At 42.8% G+C, this 20,182-nt stretch overlaps 3 protein-coding genes across 3 annotated transcripts in view; 1 reads left to right on the top strand and 2 right to left on the bottom strand.

The window, feature by feature from the left end:
* LOC111653432 (nucleoprotein TPR-like) overlaps nt 1-9,809 on the bottom strand; it is a 22,835-nt gene extending 13,026 nt beyond the window's left edge. Inside the window, exons 1-22 of the mRNA XM_087173418.1 lie at nt 9,532-9,809; nt 8,879-8,983; nt 8,581-8,645; nt 7,720-7,810; nt 7,088-7,191; nt 6,833-6,997; nt 6,103-6,195; nt 5,752-5,832; nt 5,507-5,594; nt 5,222-5,359; nt 4,400-4,494; nt 3,746-3,943; nt 3,510-3,617; nt 3,167-3,390; nt 2,488-2,651; nt 2,252-2,376; nt 2,000-2,148; nt 1,702-1,864; nt 1,275-1,409; nt 1,036-1,176; nt 719-923; nt 345-541 (exon numbers count right to left, since the gene is read on the bottom strand). Of these exons, the coding sequence (XP_087029544.1) occupies nt 345-541; nt 719-923; nt 1,036-1,176; nt 1,275-1,409; nt 1,702-1,864; nt 2,000-2,148; nt 2,252-2,376; nt 2,488-2,651; nt 3,167-3,390; nt 3,510-3,617; nt 3,746-3,943; nt 4,400-4,494; nt 5,222-5,359; nt 5,507-5,594; nt 5,752-5,832; nt 6,103-6,195; nt 6,833-6,997; nt 7,088-7,191; nt 7,720-7,810; nt 8,581-8,645; nt 8,879-8,983; nt 9,532-9,682 (2,985 nt within the window). The 5' untranslated portion in view covers nt 9,683-9,809. The remainder of the gene's footprint in view (nt 1-344; nt 542-718; nt 924-1,035; nt 1,177-1,274; nt 1,410-1,701; nt 1,865-1,999; nt 2,149-2,251; nt 2,377-2,487; nt 2,652-3,166; nt 3,391-3,509; nt 3,618-3,745; nt 3,944-4,399; nt 4,495-5,221; nt 5,360-5,506; nt 5,595-5,751; nt 5,833-6,102; nt 6,196-6,832; nt 6,998-7,087; nt 7,192-7,719; nt 7,811-8,580; nt 8,646-8,878; nt 8,984-9,531) is intronic.
* A 286-nt stretch (nt 9,810-10,095) lies between these two features.
* odr4 (odr-4 GPCR localization factor homolog) lies at nt 10,096-16,154 on the top strand. The gene is made up of 14 exons (XM_023404048.2): nt 10,096-10,222; nt 10,565-10,668; nt 10,956-11,072; nt 11,234-11,326; nt 12,411-12,517; nt 12,600-12,636; nt 13,144-13,287; nt 13,384-13,479; nt 14,021-14,068; nt 14,301-14,420; nt 14,492-14,603; nt 14,818-15,024; nt 15,547-15,600; nt 16,049-16,154. The coding sequence occupies exons 2-14, from the start codon at nt 10,570-10,572 to the stop codon at nt 16,117-16,119; spliced, it is 1,305 nt and encodes a 434-aa protein (XP_023259816.1). The 5' UTR covers nt 10,096-10,222; nt 10,565-10,569; the 3' UTR covers nt 16,120-16,154.
* Nucleotides 16,155-17,219: 1,065 nt separating this feature from the next.
* tmem53 (transmembrane protein 53) lies at nt 17,220-19,378 on the bottom strand. Its single transcript, XM_023404053.2, has 3 exons — nt 19,155-19,378; nt 18,868-18,971; nt 17,220-18,736 (listed from the first exon to the last, which is right to left on the bottom strand). Exons 1-3 carry the CDS (start codon nt 19,207-19,209, stop codon nt 18,035-18,037), a joined length of 861 nt encoding a protein of 286 aa, XP_023259821.1. The 5' UTR covers nt 19,210-19,378; the 3' UTR covers nt 17,220-18,034.
* Nucleotides 19,379-20,182: the final 804 nt, after the last annotated feature.

Here is a 20,182-nt window from a genome sequence, read left to right as displayed (position 1 = left end):
TTCATGCAGAAAACCAGGGAATGAGATAATAAATCTTCGTTTCACTCGTGTTTGTCGTTAGCTTAGCATCATCTGTATTATTTGTTTATGGTACTTCCTGATTCCATACTGTGGAGAACTGTGCGAAACCTAAGAATGGTTTATTTTAAAATCAAATGCATAAAGTTAAACCGATCTCAAAATTTAAGACCTTTCATATTAAAAATAAGACTTTTTAAGGCTTAAATTTAAAAAAATGTAATTCAAGACAGAGACTTTTTAAGGATGCGTGTGGACAGGTGTACATTAGGGGCAAAGAGAACACAAGATGGAGGAGAAGAACAGAGGAAATGAGGGAGTCATACCTCCTTTTCTTTCTTCAGACTGTCCTCCAGAGTCAGGACCACAGCTCTGTACTGCTCCACAGTAGCGTTAGCATTCTTCAGCTGCTCTGCCAGTTCACCGTTCTGTTCCTCGGCGGTGTGCAGGAGACCTTTCACCTCTGCCAGCTCCTGCTGCGACGGGCTGGGCTGCGGACTGGCTGCCGGTCCTTGAGGGCGTCCTGAAGACCGACGGAGACAAAAGAGACAGTTTATGAACAGTCACAACGCTGGCATTATCGATGAACACGTTTCAAAGTTTCCTCTTCTGGCCTAGAAATGATTTTTGTGAGTGAGGCTTCTGTAATATTTGTGCCCGTTATAGTCTTAACAGTCGACACTCTGTGAGCCACCGTTACCTCTCAGTGGGGCTCTGAGGCTTGCGGCTCTGGCGGCTGCGGTGGTGGCGTTGCTGGAGCTGGACACGGCCTCAGAGGACGAAGCAGACGCCAGCTGGGCTTTCAGCGCCGTCACCTGCTGTTCAGAGCTACGCAACAAGTCCCTGGTCTTCTGCTGCAAGACGTTCTGCGTCTCCAGCTGCTTCTTTGCTTCCAACAACTGAGCCTGCAGCGAAGGCGGAGGTGACGGAGGTGTGAGAGGTGTGACAAGACGGACTGCGTGCGGTGTCCTACAACGTTTATTTACAGATATACAAGTATTAAACGTATACACTCACGTCCATAGTGCGTCCGAGAGCATGTCTCTGTGCTACTTCCTGGTCCATCCTGGTCTTCATGGAAGCAAGCTCCGCCTCCAGATGCTCTATCTTGTTGTTCAGTCGCTGGCGCGTGTCCGTCTCTGTGCGCTCCATGGTCAACTGCACACGTACGACAGAGGAGGCAAAATGAATTAAAGGCTGGTTTGGTGTGAAGATGCTTTAATTGTTTAGCGCTGCCTGTGCAGCTGTTTATGTACCTGTATAGTCTTGAGGTTGGTGAGCAGCAGGTTCTGGTTACGTTGTTCAGCCAATATGGCTTCCTTCTCCCGAGTCAGGCGACTCTCTGCTTGTCTCAACATGTCTCTCTCTTTGGTCAAGTTCTCCACACGCACCTACAAACACAGAGGGCGAAATAAAAACCATTTGGTGATAATATAAATAAATAAATAAGAAGAAGACAGAAAATAAAGCAGGGGGGTAAAAATGTAGTTATGTCTCACGTCTGTTAGTTTGAAGTACAATCAGTTTGCTTTTGCAGTTTTTTCAAATATTGTAATATTGAAAGTTCAGTCTTATTCTGAATTACTGCAACAGTTAATTAGTGCTAAATACACAAATACTCAATATACATAATGTCCGGTAATCTTTCTATCAGTTCTTACTCCCATTGCCCAAACTCCTCACCTCCTCCAGAGCTAGTTTTTCGTTGGCCTGTCGCAGGTCCTGGCTCATCGTGTGGATGATGTGCTCATGTCGTTGGCTCGTTGCAGCCATTTTCTGGTTCCTGTCCTGGAGGGCAGAGATCTCTCTGCGATAGGCCGATACAGTCTCCTGGAGGATCTCATACCTGACACACACACACACACACACACACAGTGTAAAATTATCTCCAGGAACTTTAATATGAGGCAGATGCAGCAGCGGTGCATGAGAAAACATTCCTGAACAAGAAAACAAGCTACACGTTGTTATTTTTACACACCTCTTGTTGCTGAACTCCAGCTGAGAGGTCAGCTTGGCGTGGCTGGAGTGGTGCTCCGTCAGCTGTCTCTGCAGCCGGTCGTTAGTTTCATTCAACATCCTGTCGTTCTCTGCTTTCTCCTTTTTATACAGAGTGAAGGCGTCGTTGAGCTGGAAAAATGGATAAAAGTTCAATCACAGCAGCTACTCAATTTCCCCTTATGTCACACAAAGACGAGGTGAAGAGAGTGTGTGTGTGTGTGTGTGTGAATACCTGTTTTAAAGCAGCTTTAGCCTGAGCGGTCTGTGCAGACTCGGCAGCAGCAGCTCTTTGTGGAGTCGAGCGAGTCGCTGGGACTGAAGGACGAACATGTGCGGGTTGAGATGAAGCCTCCAGACCTGCACACACAACACAAGACCTTCACGTCATTCTGTAAAGACCTTTACCCTGAACGTTCGCTGGTGCTCACTGACGTTCACCGTAAAGACTGATGTCAGTGTTTTTGTCACCTGGAGGAGGCAGAATGAAGCCAGTGCTGTGTGTCAGCAGGGCCTTGTACATGTCTCTCTGCCTGGCGCTGGAGTCAGCCAGCTGTTTCTGCTGGTTCCTCTGCTCTCTCAGCTGCTCCACCTCCTTCTGAAGTTTATCCACACTGGCCTCCAGCTCCGATATACTGGAGAGAACCACAGAGACAGAGCTAACGCTTAACATACATTTCATACAGCTTGTCTGCTCATCAGTGCTCTGCTGCACCTGAACCACGCAACTGAAAATGAAAGAATATACAGGAACTTCCAAAGGTATTCACACCCTACCAGTTTTTGCACTTTACTTTAAATTAAATTAGTTAATGTAAATGTGTGTGATAGTTGTAGTTTGATTACATGTGGCAGTTGTATCAGCAGAATATACTGTCCAAGCAAACGTTTAAAGGTCATCCATACATTTTTTAAAATTTTTTATTGAGAGGAAAAATTACAGATGATGATGAATATCTTAATAAATTCCTTTTTAATCACCCTCACACACGTCGTCTTCTAAACGCTCAACATTCCCTAAATCTAAATCTAACTGATGCAAGCTGATATCATAAATGATGTGAGGACCGACGCAGCTCAAAAGCAGAAAACCAGTGAGAACCAGTTGAGCATGAGTAGGACTGGCTGAACCGACAGTACAACTTCTTACCGCTCGGATGTGACACGGCTCTGCTGTCTGTCCTTCTCCTGCTCCAGCTCCCTCAGCCTTCCCAGCAGGCTTTGGTTCTGCCTTTGCAGCTCCTCCACGCTGCGGAACGACAGCTGACGCTGGCTGATGACCTCAGAGGTGCTGGAAATGTCGGCGGAGCCGTCGTCATCCTTGGTCACCTGATTACCTCTGGCTTCCTCCAGCTCCACCAGAAGAGAGCACACCTGGTGCGGAGACAAATGGTTTTTTATTCTGTATTTTCATCATCGTTATGAGCTGAGGAGAATATTGCATCGTCCCTGGTTCACATGACGGATGTTCTGCTCACTGCACTGCTGTGTACCTGTGTAGATGTGTCCTCTAGCTGTCTCTCCGCCCTCAGCTTCTCTCTCTCCACAGCATCACAGCGCTGCTTGGCCTCTTCTTTCTCTTTCTGCAAACTGTAGATCTCCTGATCACAAAGTAGTGAACGACATGCGAGTGTTACAGAACAGAATGTGTTCTCATCTAGAATCAGAAAGTTAATGCATGTATAATACAAAGTTGTGCACAAAGGGAACATGTGTCATCAGCACAGACCATTCGAGCCTGTTCCAGCTTGTTGCAGAGCGAGGCCATGGATCTCTGCATGCCCTCGTACTCCTCTCTCTGACGCTTCAGGACGGGCGCTTTGGACTCGACTTCCTGCACGATCTCATCCAGCACTCTGCTCACTCTCTTGGTCTCCTGCTTCTCAAGCTGAAGCTGAGTCTGACACTCGGCATACGCATTGTACAGCTGGACACAAGGACGGAGGACGAGCCGTTAAAACGCAGGTTGCAGAAAGACTCATTTTACACTTCAGAACATAAACCTTAACTCCACGTCTCTGGCGTTAAACGTGTCCTGAGGAGGTTTGTTGGAAGCACATACAGATAATGTTTTCAGTTTTTACCAAAAACACATTGTGTAACCTTGAGTGATTCCTCTCTGTCTTAACACATTTACAAGCTGGTGCAGAGCGTGTGCATGTGCAGGCTTACGGAAACATGGAGGAACAGCTCCATGAGGCTTCTCAAGGTCAAAGAGAGACTCTGAGCAATGAGTCAATATCATCGCTTGAATATCAGTGAAAAACCTTGTGTCATTGTTTCACACAATTCTGTTCAAATGAATGATTCAGATTGCACTGAAGTGAAATGTGGTTCCTTGCACTCAACATATTCTTGTGCTTTGTATAATATTCGTACTCACATCGAAGAACTTCATGCCGGGCTTCACAATCGCAGCGATGGCAGCTGCCGACGGACACATGAAGTCCAGCTGCTCCTCGGTCAGAGACGGCCCACCTGGAGCAGAACACGCATTAATAAAAGGTCGGGAGGACAGTGGCAGGAAAAGGCAACTGAACTCTTTGGAATTATTTGCATTTAACGCACAAAATCATCATATTGTTCTTGTCCCCGTTCAAAGATCGATTGTAGGTTGGAAAAAGTACGTGGACGGCTGCCTGTGCTCAAAGCGTTCAATCGGCTTTCCGTACTTTCCCGCTGCATAAGCATGTGAAAGTGAAATACTTTACTAAGACTTTATATTTCTGAACCATGACCTTCAATAGCTGCTCAGTATCAACATGACCACAGTCATAATTACATAATTATTAAAGAAAGACAGTTTGAAACAGGAATAATTAAACTACTGTACCATTTGTATTCAAGTACATGCAATAATTTTGCTTGTTAATGTTTCCTCGTATCCTTTTGAGGAAATATAAATTATTTGATAAATTTTCATGGCACCCCTTAAGTCCTATATGCGCTCCTAAATATTTGTTTATCTTATTTATTCAAGGTTCACTTACTCACTTTCTCAACCAGCACTGTGAAGATATTGAAGATCATAATTGTTCATGTGTTATTAATTGTGTGTCGCTTCATTAGTTTGTTAGTACTTGCGACTTAGATGAAAATCCGAGCTGATTTTCTGCGTTACTCTGTCATAAAATATGGTCAGTCTGAAGTTCACATGCACTTTCTTGCAGCTGTTTAGTACGTGTGCATGCGTGTGTGTTCTTACAGCAGTGTTTACCAGCGGCCTTCGTTGTAGCGTTTTCCAGCTCTTTCTCCATTTTCTTGATTTTCTCACTGAGCTCTGCCTCCAGCCGCATCTTCAGCTGCTCTCCCTCAGACACTTTCTTCTCCAGAACATTGTTGGCTGCGAAGACAGTGACATCAAACCTTCAGCTCATTACTGACACGCTAATCAAAGCTTCACACTCGGACACACGGCCATCGTATTGACACAGCAGGCAGTGGTTCTCAAAACGAACAGACCCAGGAAGACAAACACCCGGAGTCTTACCTTCCCCGCTGTCTTTCACCAGCTTACTGAGCTCTTCCACTGCTCTGCTCAGCTCCTGGTTCTTGGTCTCCATGTCGGTTGCTGCCCCCTGCAGGGAGAACCGAAGACATCACATACTGACGACACTCGGGGGAATAACATGACAGTACAATATAAGGATACTGCCTCATACTGAAAAGTCTTGGTTTTATTTTCTTATATTGTAGAGAATATATTTATTCCTGGAGGCCTGCAGTGACGCCCACCTTGTAGAGCGAAGACAACTTGACGTGAGCGTTGAGCTCATTGCGGTATTTCTCCTCCATGGCGCTCCGCTCGTCTTTAGCCTGGAGAGAAACACACAGATCATATACACTTCAAATAACACTACATACACATACAATACGTGCATGTGTTTTAAGGACACGTGGCCTGACAGGGAAAACCTTTCAATATTTATGTGCTCTACCTATAAGCAAAGCAAAGTAAATTTCTATACCATCTGCTAAGGTGCTGTTTTTAAAGACCTGCCCTCTCAGTGTCCCTGAGCCTCGGGGGAAGGTTATTCCAAAGTCAAAGAAGACCCTCACACTATCCTACAGAGACAGTGACTTTACCTGTTTCAGCTTGTTGTTGAGGTCTTCAGCTCTTTTACTCTGGCTCTCGCTGGTTTGCTTCAGAGAAGTGAGCTGACTTTCCAGCCTGGTCGCCTGTTGAGGAGAAAAGTTATGGAAGACATCAGTCTCGTGGACAGGATGTCCTGCCTCATGATCCCTGATTTACATCTCTACCTGAAACCTGATTACACAGGGCAAAAAGAAGAGGACTGAATGTTTAAATAGTGGCCGTCATCATCCTACAGTGGCTAAAGAAAGTTTTGCTAGAAAAGCTGCGCTGGTTAAAACAGAAACTTGCAAAGCCTTAAATATTTTCCTTTAATATCTTTGTTCTGTTTCATGGCACCCCTGGGTGTATAGTTCTGTCCTTTTGGAAATACTTTTATTTTAATATTTTACCATTTTTGTTTCATTATCCTTTGCATTTATTTGTTTGAATTGTCCATATTTTCCTGTTTATCTTATTTCAGACGTTATGACTGTTTCAGTGTTTAATAGCTTTAATAAGATGAAATGGAAAATGTTTTGAACAATAAAGCTTTAGAAAAAAAAAGTAACATTATTATTTCAGATTTTAACATTAAATGTAAAAATAAATCCTTAAAATAATAAAATAAATCATAGGTTATTTGTCTTGGTCTAGACAGGATGACATCTGGGATACCACTGGTATATCTGCATGTATGTACGTCATGCAGTTCATCTACTCTGCGTGTTGTTGGCGTGTTACCTGCTCCTTGCTGCTCTTCAGACTTCCCTGCAGCTCCAGTATCTCTTTGCCCTTGTCTCTGTTGTTGTTCAGCAGTTCATCAGTTTTGGTCTTCAGTTCTGCAGTTAGCCACTCGATCTTCTTCTCAAGTAACTCTTTCTCCTGCTCCATACGCTTCTCCCGGTGCTACAACACACAATACCGGTTCAATTTCAGCGCTCCCGTGTGAACTTTAAACATTGAGCCGTCGTAGTTTCCATGAAACCTGGTGTGTACCTGAACAGACGCTTCAGATGACTGGATATCATCCAGTTTTAACTGCAGCTCCATCTTGAGTTTGTTCGTCTCCGTAAGCTTCTCTTTTAGACGGTTCACGTCCACTGCAAACACACACACACAATTATAAAAAAAGAAAAACAGAGGGCTGTTACCACTACAGCCAAAATGCCTACAGTGAAAAACATTCAGTCTACTCTTCCGTCGCCACGGGATCGAGTGCGAGTGCATGGAAGGGACATCTACCAGCGACGGCGTGACGGCGGCGTATGTGGGGAAGTGACTGCGGAGATTTGCTTTGCCTGGGCAGCAGCTACAGAGACAAAGTCGTCAGGCGGGTTATCCATTTTTCCGAGCTCTGACTCCAGGCGGCGGATATCATCACTTAACTGTGTTTAAGCAGTTTGGTTTGCAGTCCATAATAATATCTGGTTTTCAATCCAACTCATAAAACAACATCATCGAACGCTTTCTTTTCTCATTGTTTTGATTGAGAGACCCGAACAGCAGCAGTAACATACTGTGCTTTTAGTCAAGATAGAATAAAAATGAAGTAGATTTCTTATAAACACTTGGAGAATTTAAAATCCTGCAAGGTTGGACGGTGGGTCAGAGTGGGACCGATATCTTACCAGTAAGGTTCTCCACCTCCTGCGTCCTCTTCTCCAGCAGCCTTGCCAGCTCTCTCTTCTCCGCCTCAATCTCATACTTGGCCTTTGTTTGCTGCAGACACACACACACACACACACACACACACACACACACACACACACACACACACACACAGTGGGTTCAATATTGATTCAGACCCCTCATGTCTTACATGCTTTAGTGTTATAGATTTAGTTTTAAAAGGATATAATTGCCTTTTTGCTCATGAATCTACATTCGAAAACTTATAATAACAATAAGAATCAAAAAACAGGAATCTGTCATTAACAAAAGTACGTGGACCCTTAATTTAATACTTTGTAGGAGCCCCTTTGGCAGCAGTTACAGAGCAGATAGTCATGCTCATACAAAAGTAGGATCTCCTGCAGGGAAAGTGCCAAAACGCGCCTACTGAGAAATCGGAGAAGCCTGAGTCTACGTCCAGGCCAACAGATGATTTGGTCACTGACAGCCCGGCGGTGGTAAATGAGAAGCCAGCGGTATCTCCTCCTTAACACTCTCTGAAGAAAGCTACCTGCTCACCGGGGTAGTTACCTCCAGTTATGATCTGATGAATGGTCTATCTTTGCTGGGTAGCTTCTCTCAGTGAGTGATAAAGAAGAGATACCGCCGGCCCCTCATTTACCACCGCCGGTGCCTAGATCAGTTGCCTCGGCCTTAAGGCCTCAACGTAGACATGGAGGCCTCCAACTTCTCAGTTGTTTAAATTTTGGCACTCTCCCTGCACCATACAACACATCCTACATTTCAGAGCTGAACAACCGTCAACAGGTGACTTTGTGAAAAACACTTCATCCTCACAGGTGTATGGGTACGTTTACCTGTTGAGGTGTTTTATCTTCGAAGGTTTCTCCCTCTATTCCTTTCAGAGTATTCAGCTCTTCATCTGTACAGGAGAAGCATGAAGACACTCACAAAGGGAAAAAAGGAGACTGCACCAGCTGTTTGTTAAACCTTATGGTTAGAAATTAAATGTGCTTTGTGCACATTGGATCTGAAACTAAATGACAACAAAATGGGGTTAAAACACTGATATTCTGTTTTAATTTGCTGCTCTTTTTATCCAATTAGGTAAGAATGTCAGAAAAGGTTTTAAACTGTATGTGTGTGAAAACTCACTGAGCTTTTTATTTTCCGCCTTCAAGGTCTGCAGGTCTCTGGTGGCAGACAGGATCTGTTCCTGACTCTCCACCAGTCTCTTCTCAATGTCAAAGTACTGCTGCTCTGTTGGGTCAGAGAACATTCAACAGGAATTAGTGTTGTTCACAATTAACCTCTAGCCAACAGTAAGTCAGTGACACTTTCCATAGAACAGTTCAGGACATCAGCACCATAGCTTAAAACTATTTTTACCACATATAGTGAAAGATTACTGTTAAAAACGGCAGCAGAATTTATCCTAGTGCACAGAAGAACATACACACTTTTATTTATTTAATATACGTCACTGATAGTATTCAATTTCTGTTTTGTATCAGATAGGTATTAATTCAACACACAGTAATTATTTAAATAAAATGTAATTTATTTTAAAAACCCGTTGGCTTAACTCTCTTCCACCAAGGTTAGCCCAACATTAACGTGACATCGTAGCTAACGTTAGCGGGCTACTGTAAGCACTGACAAACACACACACACACAACACTGATATGTCGCCATGTTTACCAGAGGAAAGCTTCGTTGTGTGCTGAGGTTTGTTATGACGTTTCAACAGTTTACAGCTAATGCTAATGCTAATCAGAAAACTAATTTGGACTTGGGTGACTACCTACCACTGTCTGCTTTGAACCGCTCATGCTGTGTCCTGAGCGCCTCGTTAGCACCCTGCAGCTCCGTCACGAACTTCTCGAGCTTGTTCTGGGCACCTTTCGGGAGTTTGTTCAGTTCCGCCCGCTCCAGAACCTGCAGCAGGACGGCCGCCATCTCCTCCTATAACTCCGGGAAATTACCGTGAATGGACACCAAACTCTGGTAAAATATTATAGTACTATATCTTGTCTGTAAACCCGTTGAAAACGAACAAGGAAAGTGTCAAGCCATGCTCATTCAAATGTAGGATATCCGGTTCAAACTTTCATAATAAAGCAGTCATTCATAATAAAGCTACGCTTTTATTTTCAGTACAATAATTTAGTTTATTGCTATTACTTAACTTAACGTGGTTTAAAATGTAAATGTCGTCACCGTCGCACATCCAAAGCTTAACGGCAAGTGTCAGAAATTAACCAGCAGTTTCAGTCGTTACTACAAGTTTTATTTTGAAGAGAAAGTCGTTTGTCTGCCTGGTTTGCCTTGATTAACCTACTACGACACACACGTGCGACGGAAATACGTCACGGCGCAAAGTATTGCGGTAAAGTGTGTTTTTCTGCTCTGCTGACGAACCACTGCCAACTGTCAAAATTAACAGAAAGCTGGCTGCCTTCTGGTCCACATTTTAGCCGTTATCCCTGGTTCTTACAGGTATTTCCTCACCGCACCTGGACGGGTTCTTGAAGTTCAAGCTATAGGAACTGTTTTGAATTTTAACTTTGACCATTTAACGGAAGCTAAGTGTAGTAAATTAATGTCGACTAGCTAGAGGCGCAAGAGTTCCCTTAAGTTTTAACGATGTTTAACTGGTTGTTGTTTTTTAATTTAGCTAGCAACTGTTGTTGTAGATAACACCTACTGTAAATCCTTTGTAAACAATCTTTTAACACTTCTCTAGCATCACAGTCTTACCAGCATTGTTTCATTGCAAACATACTGATAGAAAACCCTGATTTTGTGTCACCTGTCCATGTCTCTCCACACTCTTGTTAGGAAGTATGGGGCGTGGATATATAGTAGAAGACGCTGTGGAGGGGTATCTGTCTAAACTATGTCAACAACAAGCAGGTCCAGTCACAGGCCTGCTTATTGGACAGGTAAGCTTACAACTGTTTAGCATTAGACTATATGTAACAGTTTGCCATTAGTGAAACAGCAGTTGACCTAATATGTTAGTCTTAATACGATGAAGAAATAGGACAACACAAGCTGTGGAAAAGTGTCTGTGCAGAAGGTTCACTGACCAATGAACTGTGTCTGTCCAATAGTGTCATCTTTTTTGTTTTGTTTGATGTGTAACAGTGTTGTAGGTCGTAACATGATGTGGAAGAGTACTCTATGTGAAGTGAAGAAACTTATTAACAGTTACTGGTAATAATTTCAGAGCTCAGCCCAAAGGGATTTTGTCATCATGGCAACGCGGACGCCCCAAAGGGAGGAGTCTACGGCAGCGACTGGAAACTCTCTGGATAAGGAGTGGGTGACTGAGCATGCCCGACAGGTGGGCAAAGGGGACGAAGGTCTAACCCAATACACATTCATGTGATCTTGAGTATTTAAGTATATTAAAGTGTATTAAATTGAGTCTTTAATTGTGTATTAAAATGTACCACTAGTTTTGTGTTACAGTATGTGTTCACTACTGGTTTGATCTTTTTCCAGGTGTCCAGGATGCTGCCCGGAGGCTTATCAGTACTTGGAGTCTTCATCATCACTGATACCGATGGCAAGGACACACTAACCACAGTCCGACAGGTGAGCTTCACATAAGCATCTTGCAGCATACGCCTGTTGGGGTGTATTCTCCGATTACCCAATGAGGTAGCCGTAGCTGTCAGCCAGGAGCAGATGTTGTCAGGTGGTTCCCAACCACTGAGTGTTTCGACCCTTAATTACAACACTCCCTCCTCTCGTCTACTACAAATCCAGCAAGAGGCTCGTTCAGCCTCCCCTCCATCCTCCGAGCTGCTTGTTTCTGGCTCCTTTCGTCTGGGCCCGCAGCTGATAACAGCCGCTACGTTGATCTGGCTGGGAAACCTCTGCAGCTGATCTCCACGGGGGACAACCATGCCTGCCATCCTTTTTCCTTGCACTCCTGAACTAAAGGCTGCTACTTCAAGGCCTTTTTCTGATGGGCTTCTTCACAACTCTCCTCCAATGTCACTGTCAGCTCAACCACAATTATTTTCTGGCTTTCAGTTGACCACAACACAGATACAATATCTGGGAAAAGTTTTGTGCGCACCAACTCTGGAAACTGCAGCCTTCTTCCCACGTCTACCCTCATCTCACAGGATCTGGCGTTTCAGGTTGGGCTTCGGTCTTTCAGAGACCGATCTTTGGATAAAGGCGTCTGCAGAATGAGTAAACGTAAATGTGATGTGATGTAATAATTTTCATAGGTCATTCAACTGACTTCTGACATGTTCTTAAAACACTGATGCCTGATAATTCTTAATATTCCCTGTTGAATTTCCAAAGATCACAGCCTCTAAATGTAATACTACCATGTGGCAGTTGAATGGTGAAGCTCTGTCATCAAACCCTCATTTCAACATGTTAAACACGACCAGGATGAATTCACAAATCACTCCGCAATTTAAAATTTTAAATATCTAAATTCTAAAATGGGCCCATAGAAGTTAGGAAAAACTGATTTAAAGAAGATTACAGCACCACTTTCCTGGCTGTCAGTTGCTGTATGAAGCTTCAGGTCCTCTCAAGCTGAAGGATCAACTTCTGGCCACTAGGGGGCAGAAACACATCACAATCAACCATTGTAAATCCCTTGCTTATAAATTTATAAATGTGTGTGTGTGTGTGTTTTCTCTATGTGCAGCTGGTTTTCGCAGTGGAGAACCTGATCTCATCGGAGCACCTGTGGATCCCTGCAGATGACGACGTCACAGACTGTGTCGCCCTGCACGTCAACCCCAAAACCAGGAAGTATCCTTTTGCAGAGCCTTCTCACTGGATCAGGTAGCCGTCAGATACTGTGTGTGGGGTTTTCTTTAACCACACGTATCAGAACCGTCTGCAGAACATTTGACGTCAAAGACCCCAAGGTTAGTTCACATCTTTCGTTTCTCGCTGAGCAGCAGTTTAGAGTTTTGTCACTGATTATTGTACAATTATTGTAACAGATGTTGCCATTTCAATATGAGTCATGGGAATGGTCATTTTTTACATTTGATTTTCACTGAAAAAAATATAAAAATGATGATGATGAGATTTCTTTGCTGTGGTCTGAACCAAACAAGTACATTCCCTCACATCTGGAGAATCTGATTTGTGGCACAGCATCTCTGTAGCACCACAATGCTGCATTTATGTTTATTGTGACACATTTTACCTTTTACGAAAAATATTGCAGCTCCTGGGATTTGGATATTGCACTTGGCCAAATTGCAATTTCAATAATACTGCGATAAATTGTTCAGCCGTTTAACGACTCAAGCTTGTGACCAATTCACTTCGATTTTTTTCAACTGACATCGTTTGGCACGATATTTAGATTTGAAAATGCAGTATTTTGTTGTTATCAATCATATCAATATCATTGGCTGTTCCAGAGCGTGGCCAAGCCAGCAGACTGGAAGTACCAGTCAGGTGTGTGTTCCTCCTGGACCACAGTGTCATGTTGTCTAAATGTGGACATGTTGGTGCCACTACCAAACAACAGAACCAATGCAGAAAACATGGATGCATGTCTCAAGGTAAAGCACACACACACACTCTGACACACACTCTCACACACAAATGCTTTTTTAGGAGCGTCAGTGGAACTGTTCTCAGCTCACTCTTTGTTTCAGGGGGGACTGGAAGCGTGGGCGAACCAGATTATGAGTGGCGTTTGTCTGATTGATGGAAAAAAGCTGCTGGAGGACACAGAGCTCTCAGCAGGACAGGTTGTAGAAATCTAACACAGAGAAAACTGTGTAAAGTGAATCTATTAAACCATATATTGGAGTCTTGCTCGAGGGCACTTTGGCAGTACGTGTTGGATTCAAATTTCCTACTTACCTCCTTTTATGTGCAGACTAACAATAGAGCTGCAACACTCAGTGATACAGCAGCAGGAAACCCAGGACTGTCCAGTGAAAAACTGTCATTCAGTATCATGTTGTAACTTGGACCAATCAAATATGAGCAGGTGCACATTCCTGGCGAATCACGTCGTCACATGAATACAATTCTTCTCTGTCTCTGTGTTGAGACAGAGAACTTGTGATACACTCCTGTCTCCTAGTGTTGTGAAATAAACCTTCAGACATTTATAAATCCGCACACTTCTGTCTAATGAGATATAAATATATATAAGTCATTATAATATACAAAGAAGTTGAAGAACTGTGTGTGACTACAATAAAATGAAGCTAACTTATTTTGTGGATTGAGAGAAAGACGGGGTTTTAATTCAAACCTGCTGTGTGTGATTTTTCTCTGCAGAAGAGGAATGTGAGACAGACGTACACAACTCAGCTGCTCATCTCACCGGTAAGACTGAGCCTCTGTAATCTCTCAGGCCCAAAGCAGCACATTGCTCATCACAGCAGGAAGAAATAAAAACACACTCTTGTGTTGTGTATGTCACAATAGAGAATCATTTTGTTCTGTACCACTTTTGAAAATGTGAATATTTGTGGAAAAGGTCTAAATCTTCCCTACGACTTGAATCGTATATCGTACGCCGTGTAATCACTGCTGACAGTGACTTCCTGTGTGTTAGGACGAACAGAGGCCAACAGATGTGGTCCAGCGGTGCGGAGGCAGTGTGTCAGTCAGGGGAACGATCCACAGCAGAGCTTACATACACAGCAACAAGCCAAGGGCCAAGCTCGCTGAGAAGGTAACGCGTCAACATGTCACACAATGTCAAGAAATCCCAACATTTTGTCATGAAATCCTCATTGTGCACAGCTGCTGAAGAGGGATGTGGTTTCTACGGTGGCCACAAGGGTTCAAATGCTTCTGGAGGAGCTGCTGACATCAGAGGAGGAAAGCAAGAACAGCAGAGACAAGCAACAGAGTGGTACACACACACACACACACACACACACACACACACACATGCAGAGTTTTGCTGCCACATCTTTACTTGGACTGGATTGATCAGCAGCTTATGCCGTCTATTGATAATCACGGTGACATTAGGCAAGAGATATTAAAACTTGAGTCATCTCATCTTCCTTTTTCCTAAATATCGACCAAATATTCAGCTGCTTTTCTACCTGTCTCTCTTTCAGAGCAGTTCTGCCTCCCCCGCCGTGTCTTCTGTCCTGTAAAAGCACCCGGGCCTGTGTGTGTGTGCGACTACCACTTCAGTGACGAGGGCTTGTCCGAGGTGACTGATCGGCTGAAGGAGATGCTGGACGTCGATGCGGCAGAAGAAGACTTAGACACCAAGCAGGAAATGACTGCTGAAATCACAGAGAAGAACACTATTAACGCAGGTTGGGAGTGTGTGCGTGTAAACCATAGAAATACCTACTTACAGTATAACCTACTGTCTGTCTTAAAGTTTGTTTCAAAATCATGTTTTGTGAGGTTGCCCTGACCTTGACCTTTGACCTTTGACCTTTAGCCACCAAATTCTAATCACATTGATCTTGAGCCCAGGTGAACATTTCTACCAAGTTTGAAGGAATTTCCTCAAAGCGAAAACTGCCTTTTGTGGGGTCACGGTGAACTGAACCTGTGACCTTTGACCCCCAAAATCTAATATGTTCATCCTTAAGTTCAAGTAAATGTTTTTGCCAAATTTCTGAGATATTGTGTCCACGAGAACTGGACGGCTCTGGAATAAAAAAGGTCTTCTAACCTTTAAAATTAGACAGGAAATGTTATTTACTGACCTGTGTGTGTGTGTGTGTGTGTGTGTGTGTGTGTGTGTGTAGGCTCGTTGTCATGATCAGGTTTGAGTGATTGAGATGTTATTTAATTGTACTGGATAAAACTGCGTCATGTGTTTTTAGAGCCGGCTGTGGAATCTGACGAAGTGCTGGAACCCAAGAGGAACAACTACGCTGGTAAAACACTTTGTACTGTGGAAACAGCTGCAGCTGTTTCCTGTTGCATCTGTCATCACCACCCAGACTGAGCATTAAAAACACAGTCATGAAATCACAATGACCTCTGTCTAACCCACAGTTAACACGTTAACTTGTAGTAGAAGGTAATTTCATTCACTTCATCCAGAATGTTGTTCAGATTGTCGTTGCTGTATGAAAACTGTGCAGTTGGAGAAATATGTTTCAGGCCATCCAAACTGATGATGGAGAAAAATGATTGTGAATGTTTGACTTTGCTACTTAATTCACTAGAACAACAATTAAAGCCCATTCTGGCGAAAAGAACTGAACAAATCCGTACACTGTAATATGTCACCTGTATCTTAGACACAAAGGCTCTTGTGTCTTAAAGGTGTGTGTGTGCATGTTTATACAACCCCCGATTCTTCTCCTCTGTGTTGTCCAGGTGTGGCTGTCGGTGCTGCTGTCGCCCTGCTCGCCACCGCTGCCTCGATGCTGTATCTCAATGATGTCTGACACACATCGAAATAAAGTGTTTTGTTTTGAACATAGCTGCTACGTGTGTGTTGGTTGAATCAGCAAAGACCCATAATTAACAGTTCCCTCTGGAGGTACGGCGCCGAACGTGTGAATGATGATGTAATGATCAGTATTAGGGCCACATCCAGAGGAAAAAGAAATCTGACATTTCAAGAATAACATTTTGAGAATAAAGTCATAATATTACCAGAATTAAAAATCTAAAATTACGAGAGGAAAAAATTTTTTTAGGAATATTACAATCATTTATTACATTACATTAAAACTGAGCCTGAAGTGCTTCAGGCAGCTGCTGTTTGTCTAACAACATCATTTTTCTCATATTGTGACTTTTTTCCTCTAAAATTGACTTTTTCTAATAAAATTATTACTTTATGTTCATATGACTTTTCTTCTAAAACTATGACTTTATTCTTATAATAATAGTATGATTTCTCGTAAAATTATGACTTTACTCCCATAATACTGACTGTTATTACGGCTTATTCTTGCAATGTTATGACTTTATTGTCAAAATTTCATTTATTTTTTTGTAATTGTGGCTGTAATACTCCGTCACACATAAACACAATGACAGAGAGATTATTTTGGTCATGGGTTTGAAAAAACTTCAGCACACTACAGAGCTAATGTTAGCATGCGGGTCTGTGGTCTAACTTGTGTCGGATCAGAACAGGGCCGGAGACAGACGTTGGAAACATTCGGGGCTTGCTTGGCAAAAGTCCTGCCCCCCTGTGCTGTGTAAGCTAGTGTGAGTTCACAGCCGATCATAACACATGAACAAAGGTCAAACACACTCCTACCAAAAAAGAATTCCTGACACCACTAAGAAATAATCTGGAAAACCAGATGATGTTAGTTCAGTGGTTCATGAGACACCAGACATAATGACTGACAGAAACCCAGACCCTTTTGTCACCATTATAAGTTTTGTTTTTATTATATTAGAAGCAGTGGTGCCGACCACTTTCCTGCTGCGTCTGGAGTGAAGAATGACAACACTGCTCAATCTCTTTCCTGTGATTTAAATGGCAGAAACAAAGCAGGCATTATCAAAAATAATTATGCTGACACACTTTTCTATGAGCATTCTGATTTATTGAAGGCACATCAGTTAAAAAGAACACATAGGTAGTGCTGGCCATATACATTCATTGTCAATCAACTTTTCTGTTTCGCTAAATCAATTTTGTAATCACATATTAGGGTTGGATATTCTACAATTTCTGGACCAAAAAATACATACATTGCATTTACTGCTTAAGGCAACAATTTGGATTTTTTTTTTTTTTTTTTTTTACTCAAAGAAAACATGTGATTAATCTTTTTAATGTGTCACAGCCGCCTTCATTTCAAGCACCCTTGTGATTTCATTTTAATGATTAAAACCATAAATACAGTTCAAATTTTATAAATAGAAGATACAGATTGTTATTTTCCAATAACCAGTCTCATCAGTTTAGAATCACTACTACTAGTCTACAATTCATCACATTTCACAGCAATATTAAATACAATTTAAGTACCAAATTACCAGTGTATAGCAATTGTTTGTATAGTTATTTTTACATGTGGTGCATGACTGTTGAGTAGGCAGGGTTATGCCTTTGTGCCAAGTAGATATGTGAGTTAGTGTTTCATATGGCTGGTTTTCCAGATATGGATTAAGCTCGGCAGACCTAGACCACATCTCTGGAACTGTCCCACAGATGAAAACAGAGAAACTTTGCCAGGATCCAGCTGTCTTTACAAAATTTTCAGACTCATTTTTTTGGAGATTTTTCAGACCACAGAGGAAAAAAAAAATCTAATTTCTTCACCTCTCTTCAAGATCTGGAAAAGACGGTTTAACAGATGTTTTGCAAAATCCTGTGAGGGACTCTCCCAAGTTTCATTGGTTTTGAACCCGGTGTCTCTTCTTCATCTCAGTCCCTTCTGAGTCCTTCATGCAAGCAACCAGGAAATCGCGACACTTAAGAGCGTACTGTTCAGGAAAATCCCGGAAATGACCAACATGGGGACTGGAAACAAAATCAAAACTGTCCACGGGGACGCCTTTCTGCTTCAAGGTCTCCAAGAAGAGCTCAATGTCCCTGTGCCTGATCACCTGGTCTGCTTTGGAGTACAGGTAGAAATGAGGCCAGGCAGGTGGCCTCTCCTGCACAGCGTCATAGTGGTTCTTGTGGATGTACTTGGTCAGGGGGTACAGCACAACTCGCAACAGGAAAACAGTCACTGCAAAAAGTGCTAAGAGGACATACCTTAAAAAAGGGCTTATTTTTGGCCCTAAGGTGGCCGTCAGTGCACGCAGGGCCCCTCGGACATTCCCACTACCTGGGGCGCTGTCCACTACAGCTCCAATCACACACAGGGAGCTGAACTGTTTGTCACTGTGCAGCAACTCGACAATGTAACGGTACAGCATGAAGCCGCCATTACTGAAAATGTGGAAGAAAACAGGACTGTTCTCCACCTCATAGTCGTAGAGGATCTCCAGCAGCTTCAGGGCTGTGCTGCTCAGCTCCTTGTAGCCAAACGACTCTGAGATGAAGACCGTCTTCAGGGGAGCTGTGTAGCGGACGGTGACACATCCCTACAAGTGTAGAAAAACAAAGAAAGAAATGAGTGGATAGAGGTTTGCACAGCTTTCATGATGCCACTCTGCTACCAAAGGAACAATAGAGACAGTAGATTAGCTTGAGAGATTTGCTATTGAGCTTTCACCTGTTCATTGTAGATGGAGCTGTACTTGGAGAGGTGCTTGTCTTTGCAACCAGCCCAGCCCAACAGTATCACAACTGGCTCCTTTGTCCCCTGCCAGTGCCTCTCTGAAAACGAGACGGACAATAAGGCAGTGCGTTAGCAGATCTGCCACAGTGGGCTAGCATAAACTAAGCTAACAAGCGGGTTAGCACGATTTTTCACGGCGTACACGCTTTTTATAATGTTAGCATGTACGCTAATGAGCTAGCTGAGGCATTAACACACTAGTACAATGAAATGATGCTCACCCGACGTCCCCGCATCTGGAAACACGATGTTGTAATCTATTTCATCGTCTGCCATGTCTGCGCGCGAGGGTTACCGGCTGCTGTCGTTCGCTAACGTCAACGTTTGGTTCATTGGGCTGTCGGCGGGAGGATGATTATCAAGCTACCGACCGCATAGCACAGACAGGTCGGTGAACTGTAAGTGTCACTACGGTCCTTCTTCTTCCCAACCGGAGCACTTCTTCTTCTTCTTCGTGTTAGTGAGCGGCGTCAAGTTAAAGTCGCATTACCGCCCCCCTGCGTCCAACGGTAGCTACTGTTTCTTCCAAGTAAAACCGGAAGTCTTTGTTGCCATGGAGTTAGCCTGACAAACTGCCGTGTTGTTTTACAAAAAAAAAAAAACACTCAAAAACACTTATGGAGACGGAATAATGATTCATGAATTATGTAACTTTAATTATGTGCTCTGTCGAGATTAGGAGAAGAGGCAGTGTCAGTATATATTGTCCCAGAGTCAAGTTTCTACAGCGAAAAACAGATTTTTCCTAAATTATTATGATCAAACACCATCAATAAAGTGACGCCGCTAAAGGTTCTGCAGAGAAACTTTTTCCTAATAATACAATTAAGTATCTATTAACATATGCTTAATATTGTAAAGTAAACCTTGTTTTGGAAGACAAAGTAAAAAATACTGTGTAAAACAGATTAAAATCATCTCAAACTTCAACTTGCAGTGTTTGTGTTAACTTTTAATCTTTAAGTATGTAATGGTAAAAACCTGTAGAAGAACAATCTAAATACAATATTTAATGATTCAGATTAATTTTCTTACATTTCTCATAAAATATAATATACTGAAGAAATGCAAATTACATTTCTAAGTCTCTGTATGTAGTCTTTCAACTAAAGTAGGGTTGGAAACTACAAATAACATACACACCACTATTGACTTTATAACACTTTTATTTAATATATTCAGATGTAAATTTACAATATCAAACAATTATTCACAAATAGTTCTACAGAGCTCCGGGGATGATTTGAAA

The sequence above is a fragment of the Seriola lalandi genome, unplaced genomic scaffold (genome assembly GCF_002814215.2).
Source record: "Seriola lalandi dorsalis isolate HSWRI2012SDOR001 ecotype SW California unplaced genomic scaffold, Sedor1 jcf7180002054208, whole genome shotgun sequence".
NCBI lineage: Eukaryota > Metazoa > Chordata > Actinopteri > Carangiformes > Carangidae > Seriola > Seriola lalandi.
The sequence above is the reverse complement of the archived record's forward strand: the minus strand, read 5'-3'. Positions and strand labels throughout refer to the sequence as shown.